Source organism: Macrobrachium nipponense, chromosome 15 (genome assembly GCF_015104395.2).
Source record: "Macrobrachium nipponense isolate FS-2020 chromosome 15, ASM1510439v2, whole genome shotgun sequence".
In the NCBI taxonomy this organism is placed as follows: domain Eukaryota; kingdom Metazoa; phylum Arthropoda; class Malacostraca; order Decapoda; family Palaemonidae; genus Macrobrachium; species Macrobrachium nipponense.
Window position 1 is genome coordinate 74790560 of NC_087208.1, and position 12500 is coordinate 74803059.

Below are 12500 nucleotides of genomic sequence, written 5' to 3' on the forward strand. Positions count from 1 at the left end.
ATATATATATATATATATATATATATATATATATATATATTATATATATATTCTTTCTCCGCATCTTCTACTTTTATATGGGGTCGATGTTTCTGACAGCTTTCCTCCACCGACTTCATCATACACACTGCATCGTCCTCTTGACAGTTGCTTTATTTTTTTTTTTTCTTTACCATCCATCCACCCGTTGCCTCCACCTGCATCACTCTTCTCCCCACTTAGTTTCCTCCTCATCGCACGCACTTACGTATATATACATACTTACAAACATACATATAAATATATATAATATATATATATATATATATATTATATAAATAATTCAATTTTGTATACTAAAATAACTTTTGTATACTATTCGGTATTTTACCAATGGTTACGGCGTCATTTGTCTGATAATTTCCTCCCATTTAAATTTAAGTTTTTACATTACATTTTATACGTATGCACACTTATTACTTATAAAACATTTTAATACACATACACACACAAAACATATCGGCCTAGAATAGCTTCTAATAATAACTTCTTTAGATTGGGAGCTTTATACTTTTAGTTGATAATAATTTCGTCCTCTGTGTGTGTACGAATCCACGGGAATACGAAATTATTATAAAAGAATAAGAAGCCAAGACAACAGAAAGCAAACTTGATTTCTGCATACACCGTAGTTGCAGTTGCGGGCCGTTTTGGCGATGTAAAAATAGCATTCGGCAGTGTTACCACATCCAAACAACTCTCCAACACCTCAACGTATCAGTCAGAATCTTTAATACAATAAAACAATTGCCGTACCATCACGAAGTTGGCCGAGAGATGATAGACTTGTGCAAAACTGCCGTTCCTTGCACCAACGACAGAGAAACTGTGACGATCTCTCTGTTAGGTAGGTCTTTGACAGTATACCAGGTTCTAAATTCGGACGGTAGCACTCTGTTCCCCGATATTATAGCGCACTGAGCACTGCTTATGTGATAACGTTTGTGCTATTCTATCGAGTGACTAATTCAAATTGTATGTGCACTAACTTCCGAGATTGTTAAAGTTTCTCTCAACTTCAGCTCACTTTCTCGTACACAAACAAATATCGAGACTAAGGAATGACCCGTTTTCCTTGGTAAACCGTCTGAGGTAGTCCTTTAATTCTATACAGACAAGAAAACGAGAGAGAGAGAGAGAGAGAGAGAGAGAGAGAGAGAGAGAGAGAGAATTTCCCTCGAAAGGATATTGACCCGAGAGAACTGCGTCTTAATACAGATGGAAGCTGAGTTGAGCTGAATATAGAATTTAGGCCAAAGGCCAAGCACTGGGACCTATGAGGTTTTCAGCGCAAAAATGGAAACTGACAGTAAAAGGTTTGAAAGGTGTAACAGGCAGAAAACCTCGTAGATAGAACAAGTGTTAGGAGAGGGTGGAAAGTAAGAAGAGGAAAGAGAATATGAAAGGAGGTATAGTGAAAGGAATGAAAGGGGTTGTAGCTAGGGGCCGAAGGAACGCTGCAAAGAACCTCAAGTAATGGCTACGGGGTAAACCAGATGGGAGGGTTTAATACAATATAAAAACCGACGGGGAAAAAGGAAAATGCAGTTAAGAAGGGAGAAGAGATAAAGGGTGAGGGGGAAATGGGTAAAGGGAACATGTAACTGTTTCCCTTACTAAAACTTCGCCTCTTCATGCTCTGCATTTGACAGTTTAACGAGGCTGAAAACCTCACAAGAAAATAAAATATGCTTATGGCGTCACAAATTTAAAATGAGGATGATAAAAATACCGATACTACTCAGGGGGGCCATTTGGCGGGGGGAGGGGCAACTGTGCCCCCCACAAGACTAAACTTGGCCTCATTAACCGCAAAGCCCAAGAAGTAACGGCATTTTTTCTTTTTAAATGTGCAATCATAAATATATGAAATTTCTCGGAAATATTGCGTTTCTTGGTCCTTGTCTGTCTACTATAATAGCTACCACTAATGACAAGATAAACAGTAGTGGGAGTACTATATAATTTTTGCTGAAATACCTTGCTCGTGTGGCCTCAAAAAGCACATAATAATAATAATAATAAAAAAACTGATTAGGCTCGCTTTGCTCGCTAAACCGTCTTTGCCTTTCCCCTCCCAACAAAAATCTGAAATGACGCCCCTGATTCTACTACTGCTATATGGCTCCATCATCATTGGAACTAGGCATTGCTAAAGGTGCTTTGCAGCGTCCCTCGAGCCCCTAGCTGCAAGTCTGCAACCCCTTTCATTCCTTTTATTGTACCTCCATTCATATCTTTCTTTTATTTTGCTATCCACCCTTTCCTAACAGTTATTTTATAGTGCAACTGCCAGCCGTTCCTCCTGTTACTCTCTTCAGTCCTACCTACTCTCAATTTCCTTTCCAGGCGCTGAATGACCTCATAGGTCCCAGTACCTGGTTTTCGGACTACATTCTTCATTGTATTGCATTCCATTCACCAATCATTAGTACATATAAATTAGTGTAAGCGAACGAGCGAAAAAGAACACAGTCCTAAGTCTCCAAAGCATACTTACCAGACTAGCTGGGTTGGCTGGCCTGAGTGCTAGAGCCAGCAACACCGCCAATATTGCACCTAGATTCTTCATGGTCTGCATTGCTGTTTGTGCGTGCGTGCGTCCGTCACTCAAACCGGCAGAGGATTCTGAAACGAATTACAGTATGAATGAAATCACAGGTAATACATGACTGATACAATTACATATGTTTAATCTTACGTATGATACTGTATATGAAAATCCAAACCCTAAATTCTACACAGGGATCTTTCCTAGAAAGTGACCCCAAGGGTAAATTGATCAGGAAATGTATCCACCTTTGCCGGGTGTTTAGTACAAGGCCGTTGGCGATTAAGATAATGACCACCAAGAAATATTAGTCCTAGATAACTACTACCGAAAACCTCTGTTTCTTTCTTCATCGCCTTTATATAGTGCGTCGTATCATTTGCAATTATAAAAAATTTAAAACACCGGTGTACCATACATACTACTAATTAAAATAAATTACACAACTTCCTTTCAAGCAGCAACTGACAATAAGAGGATTAATATAAATGAAAACAACCTTCCTTCCTGATATGTCTGCCAATTTATTTATCTTGACATATCAACAGTTTCATCAGCGTAATTGAATGTCGAACTCTTTAATCATTTTGTTTTCAGTTAGGGTATCAGGGCAACGTACTGCGATTTATATGATGTTCCTTTTAAATGACTTTTCATGCGGTAGGGAATACAACTGCTGCGTCACATGAACAGGACAACATGATAATGGAGGCGCTTATAAAAGGGAGTTACCCCCTCTAACGGTAAAACGGATTTTAACTAAATTAACAACAATGACGATATTATCTTATGCACAAATAATCAGTTTAGGCATAAATCTAAAAATGTTACTGAAACGCGCAACAAGCCGTAGGAGTCTGGAGTGAGCAGGAATACGAAACGATGCGGCTCGAAAGGGAACGGACCCGCCACGACGAGATTGACAGCGACAGCCGTAAACACCACTCGCTGATAACCGCGCACTTTAGTCATGCGTAATTGAGGCCAATGAAAGCCAATTAAACAATTTCATCATAGAACTGGTGTTTCTATTGACACCCGTTTCAGCGACGGCGAAAGGCTAATGTGTGTACCTACTGATCGATGTCAATGGGGATAACAATAAAACAGGAAAACAGACGGTTAAATCAAGGGGAAAGATGGTAAAAACAAACTGCATTATGACAGAAACAATGGCAATGGTGGGCCGTACGTTAGTGTAGTATATATTAACGACAGCTTTATTACATTACTCTTCCGGTAACTTTAGAATTAAAGCAAAGTGAAGCTGTTCGCAGTTTTTTTTTAATAATTTGAAAATAAGTAAAATATTTTAAGCTTATGAAATTTGTACTTAGTGCCAGGAGTTTGTTTATGAGTTTGATATATGGAACAGAATAGAATAGCATGTGGAATTTAGGCCAAAGGCCAAGCGCTGGGACCTATGAGGTCATTTAACACTGAAACGGAAGTAGACACTAAAACGGTTTGAAAGGTGTAACAAGGAAGAAAGCCTTGCAGTTGCACGATTAATCAATTGTTAGGGAGTGCTAAGTAAGATGTAAGAGAGAATAATGAAAAGAAGGTATAATAAAAGGAATGAAAGGGGTTACAGCTAGGGACCGAAGGGATGCTCTGAAAAACCTCAAGTAATGCCTACAGTGCATCACATGAAGTGCACTGTGAGTTTAATATATATTATTCTTAGACAATACTGCAGGGAAGACGATCAGGCCCTAAAGCCATTAAGAATACTAGCAAACACCATATAGTATATACAGAAATTATGTATGAAAATTCTTAAAGTAACTAAGTCTACGGGCATGACCAGCCTTGTTTCACGGGCAGAACCAGCTGTTTCAGGGAATCCCCTCTCACTACCACCCCATTCGGAGTTGTGGGAGGGGGGGGGGGGGAGGTAGATGAAACCCCATTATAAACCATCTTATGAGTCCCCACTACAACCCTGCCAAGTTTCATGTCCATCGGACCAGCCATTTGGCCGTGATTGAATGACAAACGGATGGACAGATATTATGCCCATTATAGCAAGATTTAATTCTCCTGCCTCCTCTAAGTTTCTTGTTATTATTTAATTTCTATATATGGGACACACAATGCCCCTTCTGGCTTAGGCAAGAAGAAAAGAAAAAGGAAACAAAGAGGTAAGGTACAGATTAACACAGGATGAAAGAAGGGTCATTCATCCCTGAGGTCAGACCTGCATGACTCTCAGAGGTTCACTGACCTTAGAAGTTTGAGGTAGCAGATAAATAGGCATGACTCAAGAATCTACTGATAAGTCAATATCAGGCTACTTCGACCTGGCTGGCTGACTTATGAAATCTACAGTGATCTAATTGAAGATTAATTATTAAAAAATTGAAAAATTTCCGTACATTAAAGTCGTAATGAATATGGTTGTCGATCCTGGTTTAAGTAAAAAATCAATTTTGATTTAGTGGCAAAAGTACGCCACTGATTTTCTAGCTATTATCACTTGAGATCAATGTAACGTTCTGTGTTTTTTCACTGAAAGTTCTCCTGGATAACGACAAATAAACTGTCCATCGAATTATCTAAGTGTGTGACGTGATCACCCAAAGACTTCATACTGAGGTGCTATTACTAGCACCGTATGGTACATGCCAAAGTATATGGTAAATGCAAGTGGTTCCTGGGTAAATGTAAAGTAGACGACCGCACGAAGATATCGTTTATTATAATAATTTGTCAACCTCACTATATAGAAAAAGTTGTTTTCAATACTTTGATCCCAGAGGCGATAGTACTGAATACGGCGTCCCAAGGAGGGTTATTCAGTAACGGGACCAACGGCTTTACGTGACTTCCGAACCACGTCGAGAGTGAACTAATATCACCAGAAATACACATCTCTCACTCCTCAATGGAATGCCCGAGATTCTCGAACTCTCGGCCACCGAGGTGGCACGCCAGCACCATACCGACCACGCCACTGAGGCGCTCATCCAAATATTTGTTCATGGATGTTCAAATTTCTAAAAACTCTCTCTCTCTCTTTCTACTCTGAGATAAGCTTCCTTCTTTCAGATGATGATGCCACATTTTGCACAAAACTGATTTTTTTTTTTTTGAGTGCCAAAGAAAGGAAAATTATACAGAAAAGAATATGTATACAACGTAAATATCCTAAAAGGAACTTTTTGACAGGTCTCCTCTACTGATCATATATATATATATATATATATATATATATATATATATATATATATATATATATATTGTATATGACTAAGTTTATTTTCCTTGAGGATGGACCTTTAACGCAACACTTAAGAAGTTGCAAAAGAAACCTGTGTTGTGCAGCTTTGTCCATAAGTAAATGAAGAGTTTACCACTGGACGCTGCTATACCAGGATAACAGGATTCCTGTTGGAGTACAAACATGTCGCTTTGGTGCCTTTTCGATTGCAACATTTTATAATAACCATTGTTTAGATAATAAACTGAAATGCTTTGCATAAATTATAGGGAATATACAAATTCTCGGCGAGGTAAAAGAAATAAAAAAGTTAAGCATAAAGTCAATATTCAAATTCGATATATACATCCTGTTCACTAAATGCCAGATGTTAGGCGCAAGTTGAAGAAAATGATCATTTAATTCAACTAGGCATTTGTCGACCCGCCTTCCTTCCGCCGACAAAATCCCAAATCGCATTTTCAGTCCGATTATTATTTTACATGAGTCTTCTTTTAAATGTCTAAAGTATCAAGTATTTATTCGATAACGGCAACCTTCGATACCATTTTTATCCATATCACCCGATTATCTTATCCAAGCGACAGATCAGCGCTCACTGAACTCATATTCTCCAGGTAGGTTTGAACTGGTTTCAGAAACACCCAGTGGACCACGGCCACTGACGTCTTGCTCTGACGACTGTCCATTGACGCCTTATTAATTTACGTAATTAGTACGGAATCCCTCATTCAGTTTGAATCTCGGCTCTCGGCTCTCGTCGTTGCCCACGCTGCTCGCACGATTCAGGTTTGTGAACACTTGACTTTCGGGGCGAGGTCATGTGTTCACTAGCCTTGAAGAAATAAAAGCACACTAACTTAACTACAGTCGAATGCAAACTTGAAACAAAAGCCGTAACTCCTTCGGTTCTGGGACATCCTGCACCAAATGCTGCTCGCATTCAATCCCAGTGGTATATCGCAAGTTTCTAAGCTACGATTTCATGAACCCAGCACCTATATTGTAAAAGTATAATAACGCAAGAACCGCAAAATGGCTTCACTAATTTCATGGGTAAATCACGAACATACCCGCTGTAATGAAGTAATGATGCATTCATAATGATTTTACTACACTGATGATAATCCAACATTAGCACAAGTAACACCAAATAGGTAGGTATCAGTAAGTTAACGAGGGAACAGTAAAAATAAAAACAATAAAACAAAAATGTACCAGTCAAGATAATTTAGTGGAAGGATGTCAACAAGATAAGGCAGTTATGAAAATAACCTCAATTTCATATGGACAAAAAATGTTCGCATCAAGGGGGTGCGAAGTAACCCACTTTGATAAACTAACAGAAAAATTAATATTAGACTAATTAAAAGATATAATTCTTCATATTCCTTTCTATATCTACTGATTAAAACTGAAGTGATACGATATCAGTCTAATAAAAAAATCAGTGCGTTTCAATACCTACCCTCTGGCAAATGTACTTAAGTATTCTCCATATATGTAATGAATACTTGTATGATACGTGTGATAATGTGAACTGATGATTTACACACACACACACACACACACATATATCTATATATATATATATATATATATATATATATAGATATATATATATATATTTACACACATTCACACAATTAAGGAGGTTCAAATTTTAAAATTTTCTGCCTCGGTCTATTCCTTCTTCACGAAAGACAAATATATATATATATATATATATAATATATATATATATATATATATATATATATAGAGTGATGCAACAAGGCAACGAAAACCTACTAACATAATTCTTCCATCTCTCAATTACCAAATGGATAGGCGCACGCGCTCACAACCTCTCGGACAAGTTTACTTTAACGTAATACGGTTAGAAGTAATGCAGGCATTCAATAATCTGAGTATTAGCATCATTAAACAACAGAAATGATGACAGTATTTCAGCCCTCACTCCTCTGACCCTTTTCATGCGAGAACTATAGAAACGTCTTCTCCAGTAAGACGACCAGAACAACAATTCTTGACGAAACGGCATCAAGGCGGCGTTAGCAATGCTGCAAGGGACCAACTCAATCTGGTTTTAGGCGGGTTGACAGCAGTAATGGTCAAGACTGGTTGTTAAAGACCTACTTTAGACAGGAAGCCATTGGTTGTCCAAGGCCTAAATACTCACTTTTAATGTGAAGAGGTTATAGAGGGCGAGCTCCCTATCATGCTCTGTAGCTACCACTCTTTACATGGAGTAAATACTGTATACCAATGGCAAAACGAGACTAGTCATTGTCATAATCCTTTTTCATGCGATTGATCAAAGAACAACTCCGTTCATAGATGCTCAATGTCAGCCATTTGTTACTGTTATCTATTTACAAGGTATTAAATTCTCTTTGCAAACTCATCTCGCCGACCAACCGCCCACAATCTCTCAACACACAAGGTAGAGGGGACACGTACCAATATCCTAGAACCGAAATTTTCTCCGAAATATGCTGGGCCTCGATTAGTAAAGAAAGAAAGAAAGAAAAAGAAAAACAATCAGTAAAGGACAACATGACAGCAAGCAAGCGTGACTCAATTTTCAGGATCGCCCAGGATATGAGTCAGCACTCCATCGAAGAGGAAGTCGAGGGAATGTTGGATAACACAGACAGGAATGATTGGCATGAATGGAAATGGAAGAGCTGAAGTGGAAGGAAAAAGGGACGCAAAAGGATAACAATCTGAAAGGCCACACTTCTTTCATGGCCATTTCATTCGTGTGTTCTACGTAGGAAGGTCGACGGCCGGAAGAATAGCTTGTCATAACGGGAGGCAACAATGATGACACTACACTACATCCGTGAGGGAGAATGACGCAGTGAATACAAGTTTCCATTGCTTTGACGTGAAAATAGGAAAAGACGTGTGGATAAATGAGAGGCACTTCACTTACGCACTTCTCTGGAGCCACATACTCTTGAGGGAAATTTAAATGTAGGTGATTAAATATAAAAAAAAAAATACAAAAGACGTGGATAAATGAGAGGCACTTCACTTACGCACTTCTCTGGAGCCACAGACTCTCGAGGGAAATTTAAATGTAGGTGGAGTATTCAATATAAAAAAAAAAATTGATAAAAAACATTAAGTTCATTTGTAATTATCCTATTAGAAACCAACTGTCATAAACTTGAAGTTATCACGGAATGTAAAGCCCAAAAGTAGGTTTAAGTGACAAAATTACCAATTTAAGTACTGCGGAAAAACAACAAGCACATCATACAATATGCAAGGCAGTAAGACTAACATTAATATAATGGCAAGAAAAACTACACGCATTATGTGCCCACATACATAACCCTAGGTTAAGGGTGTGTGTGTGTGTGTGTGTGTGTGTGTGTGTGTACGAGGCCAATAATTTTTGCAGCTACAGTTTTCAATATACAGACCAGCGACTTTGGAGCCATGGTGCCACCAAGGCTTAGCCTAATTAGCCTACTGGCTAATCCGCTACTGGACACATGGTCGATGGGAGTATCGAGTGCCAGTTCACTGCGTGCCCCTAAGCAAGAGCAAGCGTTGGCATAATGTCAGTTTCAACACCATCAACAAGAATACCAGTGTTGCGGATGTCGATGAACTAAATGGATACGGTGGCAAAAACGTCTAGACGCAATTTGTTCAACGATGGAATACAAATTTAATTAGCATTCAGTCTATCAAACCTATATGTATCCATACACAAATATATAGGGTAATATAGATATATACTATATAATTTCTTCTGAATCGAAACTAGTATCAGTGCAGAAAACTATAAAAAATTAGCTGTTCTGCACTGAAGGGTCATCAGACATTCAGTAAAGCTTCTAAACCTTAACAACAAATTACGCCGTTCACCTTAGACGCACTCAGTGGTTGCCTGAATGTTAAGCGTTGTCTTCAAGATCGAGCATCGCACTCGAAACATTTCATTTGACATTTCCACATTTCTCACTCTATTCAATCCTCTTCCACCGCACTTGTGGTTAGCGCAATCAGTTTCGGCAAACTAATTTTAATGTCTCTCAATTCACATTCATGAGTCACATTTCATTTCCGTTTAGGAGAGTTGGGTCAACAGGGAAGTGACTAGGCTCCCTTTCGTCTCACACTTTGTTTCTCGTTTAAATGTCGAAACGTGACACATTTTTAAAGTAATCTTTTATTTATCCTAACAGACAAACCAGGGGTCTTTACATGAGGAATTAATTACCTTCAGCGTGAGCTAGAGCAGGATGAGCGATGCATTCACTTGTCTAATCGCCTAGGTATTAAAAGAGGGGTGGTTAGAGTATATGTAAAGACCTCAGGTGAGGTCTTTGGTATGTTTGGGAAAATACATTACTTAGAAAATTTGTCATTTATTCCTACACGTAAACTAACCGTCTGTCATTACATGAAGAACTTAATGATTGATCGGTGGATCTACGTAAGTTTACGATAAGAGTGTTGTCACTCGTCTACATGCAGTAATCTTTCCAAATACATCGTTTGACCTTTTGCACACAAATATTCATAGAAACAAGGAAACGCTCTTCACTGTATATATAATATATATATTATTATATTAAATTATAATATATATATATATATATATATTATATATAACGTAATATTAATATATATATCATTAATATATAATAATATATAATATATATATCTATATATATATATATATATATAGATATAGATATATATATATTAGAGGGAAAAGTGGAATCGTGGTCCAGAGATTAGGAATTGTGCTTCACCAGCAAACGGTCACTGCTTCTATTAACGAGTGAGCCGGATTTGCATACACAAATTGTGCTTTACTCAGGTAGTGATTTACGGGCAATTCGACAGATAAGCTCCGAGGAACGCTTTGTTCAGTACCAGTCCCTCGGAAAATAACGTAAAACCAAGCAAAAGACTTTTGCTTCTTTATAAAACAATCTCCTAAAATCGGTTAAAAAAAGAAAAAAAAATTATCTCCATGTGGTACTCTTGTAGTGAATTATCTAGACATAAAAATGGAGAAACCTATGTAGCAGACTATTCGTTCCAAGAAACTTGCTAACAACCAGAAGGCCACCCCCTCCTGGAATCTCCGTTAAAAAGACAAGGCATATACACATATCATCGCCAGTCGAAACTAACACTTTCTTCTTTCTCGGGAGAAGTCCCTCTTGTAACAACACAAATCGAATCAGACGACCATTGATCTCATGCGTATGCAACTAAAGCCAATGAAAGTTTCAGCAATCAGGAAAACGAGTCCATGTGCAACATTGAGGTGAAAAGCAGTGTGATGGAGATTCAACAAGCTGCTGATAAGCTTGTGTGTGCATGTACAAAAGCGTTAACTTTGTTATTTTTCTATACAGCGTCCAAAACAATTCAAGTTGCCTTTTTTTTTTTTCCCAGGAACAGCTACCCATCAGGAAAAGGAATTTTACGTTGAAATGTAATTTTTTTCCCGCCTATCAATTTTACGATTTCCCACAAACTAAGTTTTGTGAATTTTTTTTACAGCAACACGAACTAATCTACCCTCAATTAGTAATAGGTCATTACCAGTTTGTCGGCTTTTAACATATGCAAAGATCAAAACAGTAGGTCTATGTTTTATTGTATGACCAGAGATAAGCTATTCTCGTAACGGAGGAATACAATGGCTATTTTGTGACCACACAAAGAAACTTTGGACCTATAATTTTCCACACGAAATTACCGCAGGTGAAATACACCTCATTTAAGGTTTGTTAGTTACAGAAAAACAACCATTGAAATGATCCTACTAAATACTGTAATACGATAGTAAATGAAATATCAAATTACAGAAACACATAAAATATGTGGTTGTCTCTAATAAAACACTATCTATAAAAAAAATCACAAGACTTCTCTGGAAATAGGCCAAAACAATAACCGTAAGCACCTCACTAAATCAACAACAAAAGCAAAACTAAATTAAAAAAACATCTGTTTTAAAGACTTACGATATCTTGCAAGACTCAAATGAGAAAAAAGTCTAAGTTATCACAGACAGCTTGCTCCTCTTCACGTCTGACGCGACACTGACAACTGAGTGTGAGTGAGTCGAATGACTGACTGTCTGACTGCGCAAAGCCTTCCCTGCACGTATCTGCCACGGGCCGAGAACGAGTAATGTCTACCAATCCGTAGGTGTCGCTGCTTTTATTTTACGATCAGCAACCGACTCCAGCCGGTCTTATGTGGGGCATTCTATTTTAGAAGATGCTTGATTGGTCCGAATAATATCCTTCATGAACCGTATTGCGTCGAATCATGACTGGATGAAATCACATGGTAGCAGTTATTTTCAGTTTCGTTATCAGTGTAACAAACACTTCGCTGGTCATACTGAAGTAGTTGTTTTATCTTTCCGAGGTGAAGCAAGGTTAAAACGAAACTTTGAAAGCAACAGAGGCCAACTTGATTTGAATGAAGGTTCAGTAATCATTTGTATCACTGAATAGTATACCTGAGTAACGTTTTGACATTTAAGAAGTCGCTGGTTACACATTCCTGGAATTGGATAATAAATCTAGCTTTCGAGTTTTTGCTTTGTTTTCCTTCTTTGAGCAGAACACCAGATTATCCTCCTTACGTAAGTGACATTGGCAGTAATCACTGAACGTGATAATGAGTATA

General features: G+C 38.0%; 1 protein-coding gene across 1 annotated transcript in view; it reads right to left on the minus strand.

Moving 5' to 3' along the window:
- The window catches only part of LOC135195061 (heme-binding protein 1-like), a 26109-nt gene extending 14094 nt beyond the window's left edge, over positions 1-12015 (minus strand). Inside the window, exons 1-2 of the mRNA XM_064221419.1 lie at positions 11825-12015; positions 2540-2667 (exon numbers count right to left, since the gene is read on the minus strand). Coding sequence (XP_064077489.1) covers positions 2540-2620 — 81 coding nt within the window. The 5' untranslated portion in view covers positions 2621-2667; positions 11825-12015. The remainder of the gene's footprint in view (positions 1-2539; positions 2668-11824) is intronic.
- Between the last annotated feature and the right edge of the window lie 485 nt (positions 12016-12500).